The sequence below is a fragment of the Patella vulgata genome, chromosome 1 (assembly GCF_932274485.2).
Source record: "Patella vulgata chromosome 1, xgPatVulg1.2, whole genome shotgun sequence".
NCBI lineage: Eukaryota > Metazoa > Mollusca > Gastropoda > Patellidae > Patella > Patella vulgata.
In genome coordinates, this window is record NC_065879.2 from 72,933,480 (window position 1) to 72,959,609 (window position 26,130).

At 33.7% G+C, this 26,130-nt stretch overlaps 1 protein-coding gene across 3 annotated transcripts in view; it reads left to right on the forward strand.

Moving 5' to 3' along the window:
• LOC126808596 (MYND-type zinc finger-containing chromatin reader ZMYND8) overlaps positions 1–26,130 on the forward strand; it is a 44,616-nt gene that overhangs the window by 5,498 nt on the left and 12,988 nt on the right. For 2 of the 3 annotated variants that reach the window (XM_050533425.2, XM_050533423.2), the window contains exons 3-15: positions 12,660–12,768; positions 15,520–15,660; positions 16,353–16,453; positions 16,640–16,786; positions 17,516–17,629; positions 18,022–18,114; positions 18,770–18,857; positions 19,669–19,724; positions 20,724–20,804; positions 21,257–21,316; positions 21,752–21,807; positions 22,611–22,733; positions 24,105–25,439. In XM_050533425.2, coding sequence (XP_050389382.1) covers positions 12,663–12,768; positions 15,520–15,660; positions 16,353–16,453; positions 16,640–16,786; positions 17,516–17,629; positions 18,022–18,114; positions 18,770–18,857; positions 19,669–19,724; positions 20,724–20,804; positions 21,257–21,316; positions 21,752–21,807; positions 22,611–22,733; positions 24,105–25,439 — 2,501 coding nt within the window. In that variant the 5' untranslated portion in view covers positions 12,660–12,662. Of the gene's footprint in view, positions 1–6,250; positions 6,380–12,659; positions 12,769–15,519; positions 15,661–16,352; positions 16,454–16,639; positions 16,787–17,515; positions 17,630–18,021; positions 18,115–18,769; positions 18,858–19,668; positions 19,725–20,723; positions 20,805–21,256; positions 21,317–21,751; positions 21,808–22,610; positions 22,734–24,104; positions 25,440–26,130 lie in introns of those variants that run through there. The other variant, XM_050533424.2, reaches the window with a different exon arrangement.

A 26,130-nucleotide genomic window follows, 5' to 3' on the forward strand; every position in this document is an offset into this window, starting at 1 on the left:
TAGAAGTGTCCTACTTGGATTTTATCTCAATTGTGTAATGCTCTTCCATATAATGTCTACCACTTATATTCATATATTTGATGCATCCAGCTAGCGGGACTCCTATACATTGTACTGGTAACTCAGAGACAACCATGCATACAAATTTGATATTTTTGGAATTGATATGTCTTTGTGACATCTAATTGTTTGGAGATTTCTGTGGTTGTGGTCGTAGAGACAAGATAAAAATCTGATTTAAAAAATGCACATTCTTATGCATATTACTTCACTGATAAGAAAATCTTGCTGTTTTCATATTTGCCATTGCATTGATCGTAACGATTCTGCATAAAATCCAGTGTATGGCAACATTTAACTACTATATACTAACAGGAATATTTCTTGATGAAAAATTAACGAAAGAATAATATTGTAATAGCTAAAATGAAGTGCAATTCAAATACCAAAAAATTTCAAAATATGGTTTGCGGATAATTTCAAGGTTTAAGGAGCTAAACCTCTTCGATTTAGGTCAATATAATGGGTTGAATTATGGTGATCTGATGCGTTATTTCTATTAGGGAGTCGCTGTGGTTCAGTGAGTAAGAGATTGGCTTGCTAACCTGGATTTTCTGGGTTTGATCCTGGTGTTGGCAGAGAAATTTCATCGTGATTTTCGGGCGTGGTTTCCCCATCGTGAGTAGTGTAGGGTGAAGGGCCTGGCAAGGAACAACATATAGTCATTCAGATGAGATGTCCCGCATACACATTGGTGTGACAGTTGAAATAAGTGTAGACTGTAGCACAGCTGTCATATGCCATCTTCATTAGCCCAGTCGTTAAGAAAAGTAGGACGTTAAACCCTATTTTTATTGAACAAAATGATGTGTCGAATCGGGTTAGTTACTCATGTGTTATTTCAGTTAATGATGGAACAAAATCTAACCCATTAGATTTTGAACTATTTCTGTAGGCTCAAAGTTTTAAAAGTAGTCTGGTGCCCACTTAATTCTTGTAGAAACTGGGTGATTTGATGATATATTTGGACTAAAAACATATTCAAACTAATTGATCTGTCAAAAATTTGCTTCAAATCCCTCTCAAAACATTATATTCGTAGGGAAATACCCCGAGCTATAAAAAATCTACTTCAAGAAGTCATGTTTATCACATGTATGTTTATAAACCAAAGATCTCTGTTCTTTTCGATATTGGTGCATATCATGTTTTTAGCTACAGGTCACAAATTTTATCCAGTTTTTAAAAACCTGACCAAAACTGTCCAACTAATAGTGTAAAAGGTTGTTGATGTGGACCCACTAAAGGCCACAGTTGTTAATCCGATTTTGATGAAACTTGAAATGTAAATTTATAACCCAAAGATCTCAGTTCCTTACGATATGATATCAGACTGTAAATTCATGGATTATGGCCCTTGCTTGTGGACACTCTAGAGGTCACAATTTTTATATGATTTTGATGAAACCTTTTGATATAGACACATGTTGAACTGTAACTTCTTGGATTGTTGCCCTTGATTGTACGAAACATCGCATTTTCAGATTGTTCTCTGTCCATCTCTTGCAACCTTGACGAAACTCGAGCAGACAGCCCTAATCATCAAGCTGACAATTAATGACACCTTCTTATTTTGTTCTGTGCGTGCTCCATGGGTGTTTTTCAGGGAATCCAGTATTTTTAAAGTGTGACTAGGATGAGACAAAACCACGTAGAAAGTTGTAGTACAGTTAAAATATCCCTTGACAGTTAAAATTATAAGAGGGCCTGTCAAGAAACAAAGTCTAGTCCTTTTGATGGTACGAAAAGCTGAGGTCCTGTATGCACATTGGCATGCACATAAAAGAACCCTTGACCCAAAGAGTTATCATCTGATTACGTAAACATCTTTTGTTTGTGTTGGCGCTCGAAAGAGCTAGAAGCCTATCAAATTTGAAAGGCTTGATTCGCTAGCAAAGTACAATATTGTGAAAGTTTAATCTCTATTAGGTATATCAGTTCAAAAATGGTTCAATTACGTTCGGTATTTACAAAGATGTGCAAATTCCATTGATCTATGCTTCTCGAATGTAACAAGACACTGACACTATCTGTTACTGGTCGTCGACAAACCTGATGGGCCTAGTTTAAATCCAATTGAATCCAAGCCAAGAGATTATCTAGTGTTAGTATTTATATTTTGTTTTCTCGATTAAATGTTATATAATCGATCTGAGTACATAATTTAAGGTGGGAAATGAAATGAAATAGGGTTTAACATCCTACTGTTCTGCTCCGATTGGGCTAATGAAGACAGGCATATGAGGGAAATTTTGCCCGGACAGTGGCAATACCACCTACTCTAAAATCGAATTCCAACTGCCAAGGGATCTTTTACGTGCATGCTAATGCGTAAACAGAACCATGGTTTTTTGTCCCATCTAAATGACTAGACAGCTGTCCTTGTCAAGCCCTCCGTCCTGCACCACTGACAAGTAGAAATCACACCGGAAAATCGTGATGAACTTTCTCAGCCAACACAGGATCGAACCCATGACCTCCAGACTAGCGAGCCAGCATTTTACTCACGTAGCCACCGTTGCTCCCTATTTAAGGTGGGAAAAATTTGATATTTTAGCAAAAAGGCAAATGATGCATCAAGCTTTTAATTATATCTGATAAGTTTTAAGTGTCTTGTATATCCATTAGCTTATGACATACCTGTCTGACATCCTATCTTTATTTTTTGGGTTGGCAACAAGAGCTTTTGCAAGACAATAGGTGTCAAGCCAATTGAATGAGATCAAGGTCAATAATTCTGAAAGTAATTGTCATTGAAAATTAATAGTCTTCTTTATCTTTTGAACATAATTACTATGTATAAATTTCAAATTAATCGAATGATGGAAAAAAACATACTTTTCCAGAAGGTTGTCCCCGATAACTTAACAAAGTTTGTGTACACAGGCACATAAATTTGATTTTGTAATGCCAAACAAATCACCTGTATTCTGTTGTAAATGACAATCATTATGTAATTGCCACCTGCCTCTGTACCCAGAAAGATTCTCGGACAGTCAAGTATTTCTGGAGAGGGTTCAAACTACTACCTTCTCAGTCCACTGACCATCACCAAATGTTTGCACTACGACCTAGTGTACTGTTCAAAGCTAAGGCCAGTTGTACTGTTTTTCAAAATAATTAACCTACTGAAGATTCAAAAGTACAACTAAAATATGATAGTATGTGAACCCCTCAAATTAAAAGTGGTATCAGGTGGTATAAAAAGATATAACAACAAAAATAAAGATATGTGATTGCCCCTAGGACTGTGTTTACCTGAATCAGATTAACTGAATAGGTTTGGACAAATGTTTGTGTTTCAGCTGATAGGATTAGAATTTGTGGATTAGTCAATATTTTGATGTCACAAAAATTTACTTCATCATATCTTTGTGAATACTGACCAAAAATGAACCATTTTTGGACTAGATTCCTATTAGTAATTTTACTTTTACAATATTGCAGTTTGCAAGAGATTCCTATATCGCTCAAATCACTCTTAGGGAAATTAAGTAATCACTGTGTTTACATTGAGTTCATAAGCTTAAATTCTAATCAACATCTTACTCTTTCCCCAGGTCTATTTACCCAATGTAACAGCCTTCAAATATATCTCTGGATTGATATCAAACTTTTAAAGCAACATTCAATTCATCAGGTTGATAAATCTTGAAAGCAACTGTAAAGATGCATTATGTAAGAGCTAAATCTGCCTATTGCAGGTCTTTATTTTGGCTTCAAATGATATTTTAAGTATTATATTCAAATTCACATTTAGTCACATAATCAACGCCATCTAGACCATCAGATGGCAGACATTTAAACGTATTGAACACAATCTCCATTTAATGATTTAATTTAAAAATGGTGAATCAAGGCTTACCATTGCTAAGATAATAAACAAATCGATGCCACATCTTGTCAAAACTTCAAACAGGGATGATTTTGCTCAGAATAAAGTAATTTGAATGAAATTTTCAAAATATACATTTTGCATTATCTATTTTTCACTATTATAGCACAAACAGCCAGCTCTTCATCTAAATCTTACATAATGCATCTTTAAAAGTCATGATCCTAAAATACATCTACTGACAAATATCTTCACTCTGTTATTGAAAATAATATATTTCTTGCCAAGAACTTTCAAAGATACTTCAAGTGAAGTATCCGCGGAGTTAAAGTCCAAAATTTATTTGAAAAATATATCAAGAATGATTGTGATATCTGTAATAAATTAGACCAAAACAACCACTTTATTAGTGTTAAAGCTGGAAAGAAAGAAATGTTCTTGTCGCACTGGTTATAATTGTTTGAGCAAAAAATATAGTCTATCTCTTTGTAAAAAAACAATCAGTAGGAAAAAACAAACACACCTTTTCAAAAAGAATAAAGGAACACTATACAGACATTAGACAATACATTTCAATTTAAAAGGACATACAAGTAGAAATGTTATGATTAAAATTATAAGGCTTTTTAAGACTGACCCAGATAATGGCAAAAGTGATGCCATTAGAAAAGTCAATGAATTCAAATGGATTCACACTTTAAGAAAATTCACACCGGATGGTATTAACAATAAGATATAGTCCTGAAGGGTCCCCAACTTTATTGTTTACTCAATTTATATTAACTTTAGCCTCTAGAGTGAATGAATGAATGAAATGGATTTTTAGCCTCTAGAGCATCCACAGATTCTTCAAAGTGATCAAGAGTGTTAACTCTGGCAGTAATTATCGGAAAATGAATAATAATGTCATTTTCCTGTGATGTCAATAATTGTCCCTTATATGGTAACAGAAGCATGGACTTTCACAATGAATATGTATAAAAATGAAATATTTCATCATAAAACCTATATTCTTTATGAAAGAAATTAATAAACTTTTGATATTTTAACATTACCAGTACATAGATAAGAGCAAAACAAAGCCTTTAGATAGCAGATAGAATGTGTTTCCGAGGTATTACTATATCACCATAATATATTGACATTAATTTTGCAAGAACTAAAATACAAATTGCATTGTAATGGATATTAGAATTTGAATTACAGTACTTTATTTCATGAATATATGAAAATATCATCCGTTTTCTGCTGGGAGCATTGATTCGTTGAGATTCTCCTTTTGTCATACTCAGACATATAAATATAATCAGTCTTTAAAATAAGTAGATGGCTTTACTTAAAGATGCATTATTTAAGATTTAGATAAACAGCTGACCGTTCTTGCTATAATAGTTCAAAAATAGATAATGAAAATGAATACCTGTCTATTCAAATTACTTTATTCTAAGCGAAGTTATGAGTGTTTGAAGTTTTGACAAGATCTAGCATTTATTGCTTATTGTCATAGCAACGGTGCTTGACAGTCGAAACTTAGGCTTGATTATTCATTTAGTCATTAAATTTCTAAATCTCGCGGGAGTTCTAATCCATTTACATCTTGGCCATCGTAAGTACTAGAAAATGGATTTTGAAACCAAAATAAAGACCTTGAATAGGCAGATTTAGCTCTAACCTAATGAATCTTTAATTGATGCTATTAATCAAAAAAGATTCCTAGTTTTATACGCCTTGAAATAATGTAATTAAGTTTCCTTTTAGACGTAAGATATTTTGGATAGATCCACATAGGAAATATTTAGGATAAAATTCAACTTAGTAACTAATATTAAACATTTTTTGTACACAATCTATTAACTTAATCCTCACCGCAACGAGCATTGCTCAAATTTTGACTGAGATTCATCTTTTCTGAAATATAAACGTGTTTGACGGAACAAAAACACGCCAATAATGTTAAAAAATTCTGGATTTAAAAGGCGGAGGGCAATAAGATGGTGGAAGAGTTTAGATTGGATATGTTAGACAGAAAAGATTCAGCAATGTTTTATTAAATTCAAGATTGTGTCATATAACATATGAAATATGTTCTATCAGTTAATTGCTTAACATTGCCTTATTTATTGTTATTAGCAAGATGCAGATCATAACAGTAAATGTAACCTATATAACCCAATAGCAAGGTTACATGTATACCTATATAAATAAGAGACGTATCATCAAATAACTATTTGTCCAACTCAAGTACAGCCATATTCATTTTTTAACCTGTTCTCAACTACAACATTCAAGTCAACACTAGCTTGTGGCCTAATCAGAATTCCCTGAACTTTACAACATAAGCACCGCCCCCTTTTATCTATTTATAGCCTGCAGTGTGTTGATAAGTGAGCTATGAACAGCCTCCATCTTGCCAAGCCAAAGCCTTATTAATTTTAGCACAGCTCATTTCAGCATATAAACAGACTCATATCAGCATAAACAAAGGTTATTTTCATAATTTTTTTCTGCAAATTCTGTTGCCATTTCAACTTGAATGTTGTTCTTGATTTGATTTTGTGTAAATTGGTATTTTTAATGTAATTTTTATGACTCCCTTCATGCAAACATGTGAATTGCACATTACTCAGAAAACTAAAATGGAGTCTATTTACTGTACAATTTATGATAGTGTTATTATTATGTGTATACGTTTTGTTAATGTCATCAACTAGAATTTACGCAATTATTGTTTTGATTTTGTTCTACGGTAGGCCTACACGACATATATACGATTATTTATGTTGGCGATAATTAAAACAATCGTATAATATGATTAATGAAGTGAATTTTAACGTCCTACTTTTCTATCCCAACCACACTAATATGATCAATAAAGAATACAAACCGATAGCAACAAATGATATAGGTACTAATAATAAGTGCAGGCGGACTGCACCACACATAATTTACACAGAAAAAAATATATGGACAAGACACAATACGCAGAAATCACAAACAAACGAACAATTCAAATAAAGTGAATGGATCCGAGGGTTAGCCGTGAGCGTCCACTGCTCTGTACAGTCCAGGGCCTGTAGTGACACAGACTTCACTCAAATTTGAAAACAATCAGGAATATAACCCAGAGAAACCATTGTGTAATGCCAGCATGAGTCATGATCTGCTATATGCTACAAGAAATATGAATGTAAGCATATTGAAGTAAAATTTAACTATACAAGTAACCACATCGGTGAAATGTATAAAAAAAACTAGGTAGTCTAAAACTAAATGCTCGAAGTCAATTAAGAAACATTTTAGTGGGCATATTGAATACAGTTAAGGCATATGTTCCACCTATCACAAAAACAGAGCAAAAAACAAACAATACTGAATACAAAGAAGCAAATGAGAAAATGTATACCATTTCGAAAGACAGCCGTCTGCTGACTGAATGACGTGACATAAAAAAGGTGGTAGGTTGCCAATGACATCAAAATTTAGAAGGTGACAAATCACCAAAATAAAAAGGGTGTTAATCCAGATAAAATAATGCCAAAAGGTTAATAAACTATCAATTTAGCAACTAATTGGAATTATTAAGTTATGTAATTGCACAAAATATAATACTTATGTAGGCCCTTACACGTCCTCATCACATGGATTACAAACCACTTTTTATTTTCGTACAGCACTGTAAAACTACAATATTCTCACATACTTCATTCACAAAGGATGTTGATTATTGCAACACAGTCTTTGATAAATAATAATCGTTCGGTCTTGTTTTATTGTTATAGTTTGATTTCTTATCCATGTGGTGAAAACGAATGTATGACGTTATCGCAAATCCTCCCCTAAAACAATTAGTTACGGTTAGCACCATTTAACGCCTATTTAACCTGTCTGAAACTTCTATAGCCGAAACGTCCGTCTACAGGTGGATACAGTAATAGGCTAATCTTGCCACTCCTATGATTACATGCACAAATACAAACCAGAAATCATAGACTGTCATTTGGGCATGTTTTAGTTCTCATGTGATCTCAATGCAATGTTACTTTTTGACATGTACAATGGCTAATCAATATTGTTTATACTGTAAAACAATAAATTAATCGGGTCAAGAAAGTAGTGCTTGCCTGTCATATTATTAAACATGAAATAGTTATGCTATAAGTCAGGGGTACTGTCAAACATAACACCGTCATCATTTCTAAGGATGTCATTTTATGTTAAATTGTATCTTATATAGTATTATTGTTATTGATTTATAAAAACAAATGATCTTCAATCTTTGGATAGAGTCTAAACATACAAAAGTATAGTCATCTACAAACTTAATGAATCTTACCTAACTCTATATTACTTAAATACAATGTTTGAAAACATATTATATTTACAGTAAGCAAGGTAATCAAGGGATAATCTATAGGCGTTATTAGAGAATATTATTTTGCAAGTGTCTCGGATTGATATGAATTATTACATAGACTCATTAAAACTATAAAATTACATGAAGGGCCCCCTTTTAGATCAATTATTCTGAGGATATTGTGGTCCCTTCAAGTCACATTAATTTCTTGTCTTACATTATATAAAAGTAACCCAAGCCATTATTGGCTAAAGAAGACAAGTCTTTAACTCAATATCATCCGCAGTTTTCGACATTGCAAACATGACTTATTGGTCTATTTAAATCAACATTAATGTTGCTATCTTATGGGCTTCTGATATCCAATATTTAAGACACAGTGAAAATTTCAAATGGCACACGAATCGCGTGCCTAATTGCTTTAGAGCGCCATTTGTTATGAAGTGACTTGATGAACAAGGCTAAACATATCCCACAGAAGAATACTACCTGTCTAGACTGGAATAACCAGACGCCAAGGACTGCCATTCAATTTGGACTCTTCGCGTATTTCGCGAAACATAACTGATTAGAAATTACAGTAAAACAGAACCGATTGAATGTAAATCAGTTTATATACATTCATATTACATTATTATATGCATTGTGACCCATTTGCGCCATTTCTAGGTGCCAAAGAATAGCGATTTAGCTCCTTTAATTATTACAAATTTTTAAAACCTATCTCACTAGTTAAAAACAAGAAAAATATAATTAAGGAAGAGAAAATAGTGAATATCTACTATCAATAAGGAAATTGTTGTAAATCACTACCTGATTTAAGGTGGCCAAATAGAATGCACTTTAGATCATAAAGACTGTCATTGAGCCAAGTGATGTGATTTCCATCCCAGACCAGAAAATGATAAAGAGTAAGGTCGCCTGTCCATCTTTGTGGGTACTCTGGTTTCCTCCTACTTCTAAAGATCCCTGGGTGCAAGTGAATTATTGAAATAAAAATGTTCTTTATGTTCTTTATTTGCATTTTTCTTAAAATGTCCAATTTCTCACATCCTTATCCACGCTAATATGTACACAGATAACATTTAATTAAGAAAACTAAATGAAAAATACCAATGTTAGATAATCTCCCAACATGGATTCAATCAAATTTAAAACAGACCCATCAATTTAGTTCACGGCAAATACAGATAGTAGTTGTCTTGTTATAAATGGAGAAGCATATAGTTAATATCTTTGTAAATACTGAACAAATTGAAGTATTTTTAGACTGATATGCCTATTTACAGATTCAACTTTCACAATATAGAAGTTTGCAAGCGCTAAAGTCATGTACAAAATAGGTGCGTGTCACTATAAAGTCAATGCACACATGCGACGTTCATCACATTTACATTTATGTACCCTGCTTTGTCCTTTAACACCTTCCAGACCCTGGAACAATGATCAAAATGGCCTAGTCATTTCAGACTATTGGAAACCATTTTTATTATTGTGCAGGAATATTTGCAACCAAATTCAATTGCATGCAATGAAATTATGATACAAAACTTGATCTATTGTAGAAATTGTTTAAACTTTATGCAACGTAACTAACTAAATCAGTAACAGAAAGCTTTCTTAATGTTGCTGCTTCTTAAATCGTGATTTTTAACACAAGTGCAAAAAATTTGTTAAAAACAGCAGTGATGCTTTACTTTATTAGTTCTAAATAAACAGTAAGTATTAAGTATACACATATAAATGACCTAGATTTATGAACTTAAGCCTACTATGGAGTTAATCTACATAATATCTTCAAATATATTAGACTGGGCCTCGCACATCTTAGACAGTGTCATAGGAAGATTCTTTAATTGGAAAAATAATGAATACTTCTGAGGATACATTTCCAGGAAAGAACAATACAAGCAAACATGGTTTTCATTAGTTCAATTTTAAATTTATATGTATATCAGCATGTACAATATTGTAATTCACAGAAAGTACAGTTATATTTATAAACCATATATAATATATTTTGGATGTTTTAATAACTAAAGCAGCAGACACAGGAGACAAATATTTCCCCAACTTATTCATTTGGATCAATCAACGTTGGATTGAAGCTGAATTCATTCGACCGATTGAGTGGACACACTAGGCATATTCTCCACCCCATTCTCCAGTCGATTGCATCACCTTTGACATTACGTGATAAAACATGGCAGTAACTAAGAAAAGGAAAAACAATAGCTATAGCGGTGGAATTTTTAAAAATTTTCCGCCATATGCATCGGTATAGAAAGTGGTGGGAGGATTCTCATTCGAGAATTGGCAGAGGAAGACAGCAGTTATGAAGCTGTGATAGGCATAGGCGGACCAAATGCTGGGAAAATTTGGGCACACAATTGTACTTTGTAAAAGTTGTATAAAAAAAATATTGTGTTCTTGAATGTGTCCAATTTAACAGTGAATTTATTATTATTATGTAACATACTAAGAACCTAACTACATTTTTTGGGCACCAACCACAACCGCCCCCCCCCCCCCCCAGTCAAAAATTTCCACGTACGCCTATGGTGATAGGTGCTATATTGTTGTCATGAAGTCATGTGACTTTCTCGGCATCAGTGATTGGCTAATGAATTCGACAATCAGGCGATGTCTTCGGCAAACCGGACATACCAGACAAATATAAACACGGTTAATGAAAACTCGTCCGAAAATATCAAACACAAATTCGGCATCGCGACTCATCTCTGGACACACGAGGTGAATTTCGGCGGCGATTATTTGCCTAGTGTGTGCCCGCCTAACAACTATACCTTTGTTTTAATACTCTTATGGAATAGCTTAGTTAGAATATGAACTGTAACAAATTGAAATTTTGTGCACAATCTTATCATGAGATCAAATTTTATCTATAGACTAGAATCCTACTAGTAGTTGAAATGTCATTCAGTAATTAACATTGATTGTAATTCCATAGATATGTGTAACTTGTTGCCATTTAAAATTGAAAGAACTAGGGCGATATTGGCTATATCGCTGTCAGTATCATTACCGTATTCTACATACCAGTAATATTTTGCCTTCTTGAAATAAGTTTTTCTTGGTGATATAAGGGCGGAACAACCCACCTTCTCATAATACCATAAACCAGGAATGAAATAAGACATAATATATCAATACCTGCATAAACATTGTTTGTGTGAGACAGAAAGGCATATACCCTGCCGTTCTAGAAATGAAATTGTGTTTAACGTCCGGACAGTGGTGCTATAACCTACTCTTGTTTTGAATTCCTACTGTCATAGGTTCTTTTATGTGCATGTCCATGTCTACATGTGACCTCAAATTTTCGTGCCTTCCAAATGATTAGACACTGTTCCTTGCCAGGCCTTCTGACCTGAACAACTGACAAGGGGTGACTATGAGCCAGCACCTTACTCACTGAACCACTGTGGCTTCCTTGCCATAAAAGGAGACTGACTAAATGTACACTTTTAAGGCTGTGATGCTTGCCTAATCGGTTTCGTAGAATCAAGAGTAATAGAGAATTATTACTGACCATGGTCATGCCAAGAGAAACGTTGCTGAATATTAATTATTCTCTGAACCAGACCAAAGTCTCTAAATCTACCTCTACCCCCTATATTCAAAATATAATTTTGCAACTAAATTCAAATCATTTTTGGGCAGCAATACAATTTCGGGTAATTTGCTGAAAATTTAGGGCACTGAATTTGTAACCTTTCTAATCATTTATCTTTATTTAGATCAGAATTTCAAGATTTTATTAATTTTAGTAAATAATCAAAGACGTTTGTGGAGGCCTTTGCTTTCTGTAATTCCATAACGATAGACAATAACATAGACATGTAATATCTTTTTTTCAAATTGAAGTTTAGACCTTGAAGTTATATTTCCAAATTTTTATTAAACAAAGTTATTACTCCAATTGCTGTTAGTGAGCGGCAGATAGCAAGTATTGGCTTATGTAGCTTTGTACATTAATCATTGATTTTACTGGCTTTGGCAGACGGCCATAGCTTGTTAGCAGACAACAAAATATGTCGGCCATATTTATTCTGTATGTTTTAAATGTTTACTACATGTATTAACTAAATTTCATAGAAAAATGGCATTTTAGCATTCTTGAATATATTAACATCGCAACACTATAGTATTTTTGCTGTCATAATAGACCATTTTAGCGGAGATTCTTAAAAAAATTTGTATATTTATTAAATAGTGTGTGGATATTTAAAACAAAGATGTCTGATCTAATAGTAAAAATATGTTGGGATTTAATTTTGCTATGATCATAGTAGCACTCCATCTAACTGTAAGCTGTGAAATGTGTGCGTAATATCTCAAGAACACCTGGTAACAGTTCTCTAACCATTTTTTCGTTTTTTACTTCAGCCAATGAGCCAAACTAAGACTAAAGTTACTACCTTAAGAAATAAAGATGATTCGACCACCAGACGTAGATCTGGTGCTGCCACGCCCACGCTACAACCTGCTGATAAAGGTAATTGTTTTTTTGAAATGGGGTTTAACGTCCTACTTTTCTGCTCCTATGCTGGGCTAATGAAGACGGGCATACGCCAAACAGTGTGCTATTAGGGAAATTTTGCCCAGGCAGCGGCACTATCGCCTACTTTTATATCGAATTCCAACTGCCAAGGGATCTTTTACGTGCAGTCCAATGTATACACAGGACCTCGGTTTTCCGTCTCATCCGAAGGACTAGACAGCTATCCTTGTCAGGCCCTCCATCCTGCATCACTGACAAGGGGGAACCACGCCAGAAAATCTGGATGAACTTTCTCGGCCAATGCAGAGATCGAACACCCGACCTCCAGGCTAAGCCATCATGAATGATCATTAGCCAAGATGGTAACATGGCGACATTATAATGAGGCAATATTCAACAAACTCGATAAAGTTAGGAAGTAAGTATATTTGGAGTAAGAAAGAATTATTTATGCCAACACAGTATTTTATAACAAGAAATTCATACATTAGATGGGACCTATCACGAGCCATATTAATTTCAATGATAGAAGTTATGAACTATGGTGCATAGTTATCCCATAATCAGTGCTATGCCAATGTCATTGATAACATAATTACGATTTCCTTGTAAATGGTTTCCTAAGAAAGTTGCTTAAATAAGATAAGACTAGGGTTGCTTTAATTTTCTATACATATTTCTTGTCTTCTTGTACTAAATTGTGAGTATTCACAGCAAGAAATGTTTGTTTACACATGGAAGGCTGCTAGTATGGTTACAATACAAAGTCTTTGTTTAACGTCATGTCATTACCTTTGGATTGGGTGCTTGCATAAATTGTGACAAGCAACTGGTAATATATTTAATGGAATAAGAATTAAAAAATAATGTTTGATGGAGCAGGTGAATGTAAAGCATGAATGATCCTCTCCACATTAACAGTTAATAATATCACCTCTCTATATTGTTGGTGAATGATAGATAAGACAGTGTGTTGTCAACTTTAGCAACAAGGCCATCATCAGTCATTGTTGACGTCATTACAATAGCCATCTTCGTTGCCTTTGTATCAAGATAAATTCAATTGGATGACAACTTAACTGCTAAAGTGTTAACAAGATTTATTATAGTGATCAAGGATCAGAACTTGTTTGAGTAATTATCTAAAATTTTGAAAATCAGTAGTATTGATATCATTAATATAAACCAGGCATACTGTTCCAAAATTTTGCTCATCTAACATTTTTAGTTGGGGTTAATAGAGGCCAGAATTAGGTTGTTACCAGAAGTTGTTTGTCAGCTTCCGAAAATAACGTCAATAAGCTTCCATTCTCTTTAATAGACTTCAACTACAAATATTTTAATGTTATGTAGCATATCTTTTCTGAATACAAAAATCTAGGTACAATTCTCTATTTTTCATATTTAATTCCCGTACAAATTTTCAAATTTATGTTAGTAATATTCCTAAATTATTTGGGGGGGTTGGATGGCTGAATGGTTAGCGTGTGTGCACTGTATCAAATAAAGTCTGTCATTGAGTCGACTGGTGTGGTTTCGAATCCCTGGTTGTACATGACAAGAAGTAGGGTCGCCTGTCCAACCTGGTGGGTTTTCTCCGGGACCTCCAGTTTCCTCCCACTGCTAAAGACCCCTACGCGCAAGCGAATTATCGAAATAAAATTAAACTAATGTTAGTCCCGAAATGACCTAGTTTGTGTCGAGTGGACGTTAAACCCCATTTCTCTCTCTCTCCCCTAAAAAATTTACACGTTTTCATTTATACAAAGAAGAATACTGTACCTGCTTCAAATTCACGTCAGTAATATCCCTGCAAAATTACCCGTCTTCATTTATACAACAGAAAATGATAGCAAAACGTCCGTTAAAAGAATAGTTTGCGATCTGGAAACATCGTTTGTCTTTTGTTTAAAACAGAAATTTAGGTGATGCAGTATTCGTGCTAAACTGAAGCCAGGCTGTGTATAAATTTCAACTCAGTGTTATAATAATTTTATCCTCCAGCGTGTCCAGGAATTGAGGATGAATGTACCAACTAACAGGACCAACAACAATATAAATATGATTGGACAGAATTAGCTACTAATTGCCATTGAAATATACATCAAGTGGTTCAATATCTGAAATGGACTTTACATACTGATCATTCCAATGCAAATGGAGTCTCATGTCGCTGTCCTAGGAACTATATTATATACAATTTCATCTGCCTCTTTTGAAGGGTTGGATGGCTGAATGGTTAGCACGTGCGTGCTGTATCATAAGGCCTGTCATTAAGTAAACTGGCGTGGTTTCGAATCCCCGGTTGTACGTGACAAGGAAAAGGGTTGCCTGTCCAACCTCGTGGGTTTTCTCTGGGTCCTCAGGTTTCCCCCCACTGCTAAAGACCCCTACGGGCAAGTGTATTATTGAAATAAAATTTAACCATATGTTAGTCCCGAAATGACTTAGTTTGTGTCGAGTGGACGTTAAACCCCATTTCTCTCTCTTTCGCTAAACATATCCCACAGAAGAATACTACATGTCTAGACTGGAATAACCAAATGCCAAGGACTGCTATTCAATTTGGACTCTTCGCGTATTTCACCAAACATAACTGATTTTCAAATTAAACAAAATGGGATACAACATTCTGCTTTTCTACACCTACTTGGTAAGTGAAGACAGCAGCATTTTAACGCTCTCATTCACTTTCAGGATATTTAATTTATGTACGCCACTCATTCATTTAACGTTCGTTTTCAGATATAACTCCACCCAGTTCTGCCGGATCAAACAAAAGTATTAGAACTCGTTTGTCAACAGGAACCTTATTTATGAACGGAACATCAACAATTAAAGATATCAAAACGACGGAAGAGGAGGAAGCAGCGAAACCACAAAAAGGTATTGACAGTCAAATATGTGCTAGAACAAGTACGCGTTAGGGTTGCCTGCTTAACCTTGTGAGTTTTCTCTGGGTCCTCCCCACATGAAAGCAAGTTATTGAAATAAAATACAATTTGTGTTGTATGTTAAATCCATTTCTCCCTCTTGATTCTAGGTAGAAATGAACAGGGATATTCTATCATTATTTCAAATCCAGTATTAAGAAGATAAATATTGAATACAAAACATGAACGCAGTCAGAGGTTTCTTTAAAGCCGAACGCACACAATGGAATATTTTAGGCAAACATTCATGAAAACATTGTTCTGATTAATTTGTTCGCCCGCAGCAGGTTAAAAAAACACGAACAAAAATGTTCTGTAAAAATGTTTGTGAAATCGAACGTGTTAGATGTTTGGAAGTCAGTTTGTCGTCTGCGTTGAAGCCGATTATTTGCGGAACATTTTTCAAATGTTATGTGATATGTGTACCAATTTGAAATCATGTTATTTGATTGGTGCTTTTGTTCGTCGACATAAATGTTCCATCGTCTGCGTTTGGCTTTACTAGCAGTGTAATATGAGAATCTGTGTTCATTCATACTAGATATACATGTAAGTTCATTATATTTTGATATGCCCTAACTGAATTGTTGTCTTCATTCCTGTCATATGTTTAAATGTCTGGCAACCTATCTTTTTATTGTCCAGAAACAGGTCACGGTAAGAAGAGAAATGCTGGTCGAGATATTAGTCCATCTGCTCCATTACCTAAAAGGAGAAAAATTGCCAAAAATGATGGCACTGGAAATGTAAGTTGGATTTTCTAGATACATTTTCTCAGTTTTGTATTTCCAGAAATCAATTATAGTTTATTTTGTTTTCAGGGCAATGAAGAATAATTATTTGTGTTTTCAGAACTCTAATGAATGATTGTTTATAATTAAGGAAGATATTTGTGTTTTAAGGACAATAAGAATGATTATTTGTGTTTTCAGGACAATAAGAATGATTATTTTTGTTGGATGTGTCATAAAGATGGTGAACTAGTTGGTTGTGAATTGTGTCCAAGAGTTTTTCATACCAAATGTCTAGGTATAATTGACAATGATTTACCTAACGATTGGGTGTGTACAGAATGTGAGGTAAGTGATTTATTTTTTTTTAAAACTGGTTTTGTAATTATTGTAAAAACTTTGGGGACACTCAATGGAATGTTCTGGAATTAAACCCTATCAATTCCCGAGTATTTAAGGCATCAACCAATGCACCAACTGAAAATAATACTATCTCAAACAATCACTGAAACTGCATACTCCTCGCAGTGTTTCGTTTGATTAGACCTAATCCCACTCAAACTCTGCCATTCTCAGCGCAAATTTCTGTCCCAAATTATGACTAGTTAACAGTCTGAACAACAACCAGTACATAACGTATTTTCGTTCCAATAGCGAGTGTCAGCGACAGGCAAATTTACCTATGTGAGTATCTATGTTTGTTCCTGATGCATCCAAGGGTAAAATTTTTCTTAAAATCAGCACTAACAAACAATGGGATTTTTTTTAAAAAGAGGTCACCCTGGTTAATTTACTTAGGAGAGATTTGATTGGACGATGAGAATGGACATGCTCCGCCAAAGACTCAGTTTTCGGTCTAGAGAGGGATTTCTCGGTCCATTGCTTCAGGAATATATGCTGAAACTGTAAGATTTGATTTCATCATAATTCTGCTCACCCCACATCTGTTTTCTGAGCTGAGAGAACCTGTTCTGTGACACTCATCTGCAATTGCTTCAATTTAATTTAACAACCTTAGTCTTGTGATTATTCAACATTATTTCTGGGCAATAATTGTGTACAATTTCTATCTTTCAGCAAATAATGAAGGCTGAATGTGTTGAGACTAGATCTAAAGCTATGTCTATGATAACATTAGATACCTTGTGTACCTTACTCAAACACGCCTTAAGACGCATGCAAGTTCCTGAGGTAAAGTCAATTTAGTTGTTAATTTAAGGCCTGTGTCAAACTCTGAAATGCTAATATATTATATTATAAAGGGTCCTTTACACTGACCCGTCATGAAGATGAATAAACCACCTATCATTTCAACGTGTTTGTATTTGTACGGCTGTTGATTGGTGATTTTAAATATCTAATAATATATTATTATTTACAAAAAATCCTGAAGTGTCATTTTTGAGATTTTGGTAAAGTGTGGCTTTGTTTAAAATAAAAGCTCTACGTACAGGCCTCAACAAATTTTATACCCTGCTTCACGCATCCATCTGTCCTTTCATACTAGATATCAAAACCCATTCCTATTATGAAGTAATGAATTAGTATCACCAAGTAGACAATGTTATAATTGTATTTTTCAGAGTGGCCCATTTGATAAACCAGTCGACCAAGTGGCTATTCCTAATTATTCAGATTTTGTTTTTCATCCCATGGATCTGGGACAACTGGCCAAGGTAGTGATTTATAATTTTAATGGCGATTACCGAGTTGTCAGTTGCTACCACAATTGTTTTGAGAATTGTTTTAAATGGAAATGAAATGTTGTTTAACATCTTACTTTTATGGATCAGTCGGCTCAATGATAAGATAAGATAAGATAAGATAAGATAAGATTTTATTGCATCGAAACATCCATTTAGAACAGCATACAATATAAACGTGTACATAAAGATTATAACGATATGACAATTATTACACAAGACACACAATATTGCATCGGAACCTCCCTTGAGGACAACATACAATATACAAAATATACAGGTGCAAAAAAATGGACGGATACACAAATATGGACGGAAATAAATTTAAAGCACTCATAAATAAACAGTATGAAACCTGCATATGGAACAAAATGTACAAAGTATTAAATCACATAACTCATGAAAGACATTGGAAATGGAAAGCACCATAACTAACTATACTGTCAATAATGATGTTGCCTCTGACAGTGTTATTAATGATGAATTACAGAATATCTCTTTGAACACAGAAATTGTTTTGGACAGCCTACCATAGACCCGCAATGTCTTGAAATATTACATGTCATTTCTCATTGTTCTTGGTTTTCTAGCCTCTTGCATGATATTCAATGATTAGAATTTATTTCAGAATATACGTAAAAAAATATATGGCTGTACAGAAGCTTTTTTAGCAGATGCTAAATGGATTTTACATAACAGTACTGTTTATAATGGCAGTAAGTTTAACTTTTTATTTCCAATAATGGTATGTGAAACTAAAATTAGTAAACAGCATATAGAGTTTGTTCATATAAGGTTTATTCATATAGAGCTTATATAGCTTTTTCATATGGAGTTTATTTATATAGAGCTTATACTGATAGAGTTTATTCATATAGAGTTTATTCATATAGAGCTTATTCATATATTGTTTATTCATATAGAGTTTATTTATATTGAGCTTATTCTTATAGAGTTTATTCATATAGAGTTTATTCATATAGAGCTTATACATATCTATCAAGCTTATTCATATAGAGTTTATTCATATGGAGTTTTTTCATATAGGGTTTGTTTATGTAGAGTTTATTTATATAGAATTTATTCATATAGAGCTTATACATACAGAGCTTATTCATAACAAGCTTATACATATATAGTTTATTCATAAAGAGCTTATTCATATAGAGTTTATTTATATAGAGTTTATTCATATAGAGTTTATTCATATAGAGCTTATTGATGTAGAGTTTGTTTATATAGAGTTTATTCATACAGAGTTTTTTCATATAGAGCTTATAAATAAAGGGCATATTCAGCTTGCCTCATCACTAATCATAACACCTTTTATAAAACCAAATCAACAAGTTCAATAATTATAACGTTGGTATTGGTATAAGTAAAAAAATCTTTTGGTCTTTTAGACCTATTATTCCGTGTTACCAGTTATTATTACTGTGATATACCTGCTTCTTTAGAAATGGCTGAAAATTATGTGTCACACAAAACTGAGTTTATATAAAGTTTTAAATATACTTTTCTTTGTAGGTGATCATCATTTAACAAAGACATCAAGAGCCATGATGAAAATCTGTCAACATGAGGTAATGTTTTCAACTGGTACATGTATATGTAAATATTGTTGTACTGTGACAATAGCAAATAATTCTCATAGATTTTAATATGTATTCAATTCACTGATATATATGCAACCTATGAAAATATAGCATTAAAAGAATACAAATACTCAGTGTTGACCTGTGGGCTTGCCATATCCATAGAATATTGGTTGTCAAGATATTTCAGAATTTTTTCAGTTTTCCCTTGTTTTAATTATCCAATTTACTGTGGCAGTGTATAATGCCTGACTTTTGTCTTGGTCAAGTTATGACCGACTCTCATATTGGTCAAGTTCTTGCCGAGTCTCAGTGAAATTGGCTGACCAGAAAATCTATCCATCAAGTCAATTACATGGCATAAAATTAATTGTTTTAAATGATTTAACCATAAACCACAACATTTAACAATTTATTTCTTCACTGAAATAAATGATTTGATAATCTGACAGCTCTGGTAAAGCTGTGGATGTTAGGTCTGTCATTTATAGGTCTGCCAATGAATTGATGGTAACAGGACAAGGTGTGGCGTTATTTCCCAAGGGTCTTCATTATCTGACACTTATAAGGCCATACAAAAAAAATATATATTCTGATTGTCAGACAATCCTGAGGTTTTTATTTTTGTGTTCTTATTTGTCAAAGGATCATTACTGGGCTAAATACCTTTTGATAAACATCACATTTTAAGTGACAAAGTTTATTTCATGTTGTTTAATTATCCAGTATCAATGTATAATTATTCAGTATCACTTATGATTGTCAGGGTTCTATACTTGATAAATGAACCTACAGCACATTTTTGGATTCCTGTGACCAGGGTAAAATATCTTTGTGTGCCTCCAAGAATCAACTAAAACATTTTAATATGGTGACACAGGATTATCTGAGAACTAGAATATTTTTTTATATGGCCTAAGTGAAACTATACTGAAATTTAGTTATATTGAATTGATAAATTATCATATGTATTATTTTTGTTAATAGATGCGTGAAATAGAAGTTTGTCCTGATTGTTATCTTAACTCTTGCTTAAAAGAAGATGCTGACTGGTTTTGTGAACCCTGTGTAAGTTTCACATTACTCTTTATGACTATATATATGAAGGTTATGATACTGTTCTTATTGGGAATTCCCCACTTGTACATGACAAGGAGTAGTCCAGTCGGTTTCATCCAACAGCTAAAGACCTCTATGCACAAGCGAACTATTGAAATAAAATTTAACCATTAGTTAGTCCTGAAATTACCTGTTTTGTGTCGACTGGACGTTAAACTCTCTCTCTTTCTCTCTCTCTCTTGCATTGCTTGAAGTGAACTCAAAATCATGTGATTGTAAGCAAATTAATGATATATTTATCAAGAAATGGACTCTGTTGCGGACATTAAACCAAAATCCATCCTTCCATGTAAATTTGTTTCCTACATGCAGCAGAACTACACAACAAAACACAGACGGAACAAACCATACAAGAACATTTAATATTGATTTGATTATTTAATATGTACTTTTGTTTTCAGAGAACACCTCATACGCTTACATGGGCTAAGTTAAAAGGTTTTCCATTCTGGCCGGCTAAGGTAAGTTCACAATGTATATAAATTATTATATGTGATTCCTGAAATGCAGGTTTGTTTAACTACAGTATTTAAGTTTTTTGACACTCGATTTCCAGGAAGTCCAAGTTTTAAGCCCTGATGTGAGGTTTGAAGTTCAAAGTCATGCTGATTTTATTATCATTAATATTAACCTCTTACAGATTTGATGGTCAATTCGGTCCATCGGTTGGCGAACACAAATGTGGTGTCTGGAAAGTTAGCTCTTAGCCGTCTTCTTTAGATCCGTCCTCTCGATGATCTTACATCAAACTCATAATACAGTACAGATATCTGGAATGTCTGATGTACTAATGATGTTGGATAGCTTTAGAACTTGATATTTTCTATTATAGCATTCTATGTTTTGAAGCTATAAATGACATTGCAGAGATAATCATAAAAATCATATATTTCCAGGCTTTGCGAGAAAATGATGGATTGGTGGATGTCCGATTTTTTGGGGCTCATGACAGGTTGGTTTTTGTCTTTCATGGTAATTGAAGTAATCTCCCCTATTTATTAAAATCGGTGAAATCAAACAATAATTATATTTTCTGATTGAAAGCAAATGCATATACAGCTACTTGTACAGTCGTCAATCAACTCTTGAACATGGTTGATTCATTGATTGCATTCTGTCATTAGCTATGTCTGCATTTGAACTATAACTGCACTAATATTGCTGTTTTGAAAAACAATGAACAAATACTTTTGCGGTACTATTATTCAATAGACAAATCATAAACACTTACCATAGTTGTTAGTTTTATCTATTTGATGAATAGGTTTAATAAAGTACCAATTAGAATTGGTAAAATGTAAATCTGAAGACCATATAAAAAAATTTTGTTCCTAAGATACTCCCATGTCACGATTGGTTAAGAGAATCCAATGAAATTCACCTCACCATGGAATTGTGCAGAGCGCATTGTTAATTGTTAAATTGCAACACAATTTCCCTTAAGGCATTGTATGAACTGTATATGCAAACACCCAGACGGTCAGTTACAGTATTTACAATTGACTCTTTATTTGTCCAGATCAGTGATTGTGTTAGAAGTGATGACATTTGGGGCAGAAGTAATCAAAACTACATGCATGCACTCTGTGTTTTGTTTAACTCCATTCACACAAATCAGTTTCATATATAACTCTTTACTCAAATACAGTTAATGCCTACCCTAAGAAATTCTACAGCTGATTATAAGAAATCTCTAATAATATAAAATTTTTGTTTGCTCCTGATTTACAACTTTGTTCTGTTTTTTTTTACCAGATCTTGGGTTCCAGTAAGTAATGTATTTCTATTGTCTAAAGATTGTCCGAATGGTCAGAAAAAAAGAAGCACTCACTTTAATGAAGCTATGGAAGAACTAGAACGACACATTCAGAAAATCAGGTAAATTTTAAATCTTAAGCTAACAACTGTAAATGCTAACATGTAACTTCAGCAGAAAGGTCGATAAACTAAGGAAAATGAGTGGAAATATAGCATACTTTATTTAAAGGGACCATCCTGATTTTAACAGAGTCTCATCAATAAAAGTCTGTGTATTTGTGAAATTTAATCGCCAAAATATAGAGGAATGGTATATTTGCCTTGTCTCAAAGTTTCAGCTCAAAATATTGAGTCGCTTGGATGTGAACGTCAAAACCGCTTATCCGGACACATGACTCTTTTATGTTTTTGGGTCAATATTTTCATTGGGTGACCTGATAATCTATTGCCATTCCTTTAAATGTGTATACAGTGCACGACCCACGTGCTGTACTTGATAACGAAAGGTAAATTTCACCTACATGCTATTTTTATAAAATAAAAGTCTGGTGTTATCCAGACACCGTATAATACAGCTTGGGACAGATGAAGACTGGCGTGTTGAAGTTGTTTGAAAATGTATCATGCATGTTGAGTTAGTTGCTTGGCCCTAAGGTAGAGGATTTTAAGGGCTTTCAACACAAAATTAAGCAGTTTTATTCTTCAAGATATAATCAAGATTGGCCCTTTAAATCTTTCGTGTAATAAAAAATTATTTTTATATATATTTCTAAATACTTCGCCCTAAATAATGACAGCTTCAACCATTTTATAGAACACTTAAGTTAGCATTTGCACATGTCAGTATATTTGATCTCAATTACATCCCTCCTCAACAGGTTGTGCTGGTGCATATTTGTCAGATAAATATTTTGTGCCTGATTCATGATCTGCATGTGATTGGTAAATGTCAGACAATAATTTGTGTATATGATTGTCAGATTATTGGCTAATCTTGGACAGATGGGCAAATCTCAGTAGTCTTTTTACTTTCATCTATGACAAAAATCAAAAACTTGAGTAATGTTGTTTAGTTTAGCCATTACTACTATGTTCCATTTTAAAGAATGTCAATGTGAGTCATATGATAATGATTTTGACAGAATACGATCAAATTGCTTGTTAATATTGATTGAAATTAGTACATATCTTTCTCTGACATATAACTGACTTTTTTGCTATGATTAATGAATGGTTTATTATGCCACACACACATCTAGTCACACATTGGTATATCGTGCAATGATTGGTTTATACAAAATATAGTGGTATCCAGCCAGTCACGCACCTCTAACTAACGAAACATCCGAGACAATCTGTCTGCTGTATTATTCACTGCAGACCAATGATTGTTCATTGGTGACAAAAATCAGTGATATATATGCCTTAATGTGAGCTGGTTTTGACTTTATGTATGGCAAATTTTTTTTATTCTGATTCTGTTATTTCCAGGATAAAATTTGGTTCATATGACTATATGCCACCCCGAACACCATTTGGTAATGGTAAAAATCCTGTTGTAAAGAAGAAAAAGATGATGACATCTACTCCTGTTAAAAAACTGGGCATGAAAAAATCTAAAAAAGGTGTTACCGGCTTACTTAACAGGTATAATACAAAAAAGACTGGTAGTCCAAAAGTTATAAGAACTTTTATCGACCAGACCGAATGTGAAGTGACATTAAACAGAAGGGATTTTTCACAAATTCAAAATGTGAAAGTTGTCGCATCATCAAATAATGTGAAAGGAAGTGAAGATGATTATGAAAGTGACACAATTCTAAAGCAGGCGGACCTTAATGAATCGCTTGGGGAATCAGCTTTACAAATTATTCAGGCTGCTATCAGCACAAAAGTGGACAATAATACAAATTATCAGACATCAGAACCACAAGTGTCTGCAAGGACAAGTGAAATTTCTGATATTAAAATTACTCAACCAGTGGATTGGAAGCTTGGACCACAGACATTATCAGATAAAAAGGAAAATGTTGATGTTGAAGTTCCAAAAGTTCACGAGCAATTGAAAATAAACAATCAAATTAAAACAAATTCAGAGAATAATGATGTCAGGACTATTCTCCATCCTACAGAGGTCAAGGCTAATTGTGTTGAAGGGACCAATTCTCTGCCTCATTCAAGTCCTTCACAGGTCAAAGACATCAGTGAAAGTTTTAGTGTTAATCTTCCAGAGAAAAACACTACATGTTTTAATGATAGTGTTGACTCTAATTATATTTCAACCCCTGGGCAGTCTGAAAACCAAGTCAAAGGTCATACTCCTGAAAAATCAGATAACAAGGTCAAAAGTCATATCCATGAAACCTCAGAAAACAAGGTCAGTGCCTTTGACCTTTCAGAAAACAAGGTCAAAGTTCATGCCCCAGACATTTTGGGGGCCAAAAGTGCTATTAATACAACAAAAAAAATTGAAGAAATGGAAGTCGATTCTAAAGACGATAATGAAAAACATAGACTGATTATTGATTTGAAACCAGATTTAGATTCTGTGCCTCCAACAGTGAAACCTAATAAATCCCCTCCTGTGAGAACTGACACTAACCAACCTTTACCAGCACAAACTGAACAGATAGCTTCTGTTCAACCAGGGACAAACAGTGAAAATATTTGCTCAAATTCAAAATCAGAAACAGTTCAAGCAAAGCAATCCGAGAGTAATGTCATAGCTAGTAATAATGGTAGTCAAGTATCAGTATTAACTAAACAGAGTTGTGGTGTGTCTATGTTATCAGCTTCTAAAACAATGAAATCTCTTGCTAGACAAATGTAAGTATCTTTATTCGTTGTATTTATATGCCCACATTTCTTGCAGGACCATACGGTCATCATCCCTGTGATTTTCTTCGGCTAGACATGCAGCAACTTTTGGCAAAGACAACTTTTCTTGTCCACCCATTGAAGCTAAGGTGGCTCAGCAAAGGGACAGCATATAGTCCTTCGAATGGTACAAAAAACAGAGGTCCTGTGTGCACATTGGTGTGCGTGTTAAAAAACCCTTGGCAGTAGGAATTTGATATAAGAGTAGGTCGTAGTACCGCTGTCCAAGCAAAATTTCTCTCATAGATAAAGAGTTGGACGTCCTTGTTATAATAGTTCAAAAATAGATAATGAATAATGAATATCGCGGGTCTCCGCTTGAAACCTCGTATAACAAAAAAATGCGGAAAATTAGTAAAGGAGTTAACAGATAAAATCTGTTTTACATAATACTGCCGCATTTTTCTTAATAACATCAGGTATCAATTTGGTGAAAATATGTGTACGTTTTGATTCATGAACATTTTTAAGTGAAAATATTTATTTATTCTAAAATATAATCGAAAAATGTTATATACGTGTTTTTGATTCTAGAAAGATGACCAATTCTTCGGGTACGTGTTTTTTGATCAACGAAAGTTTAAATACAAGTTTAATAAAACAATATTAAAATAATTAGTTTTGAGCTTTCGAAATTTTA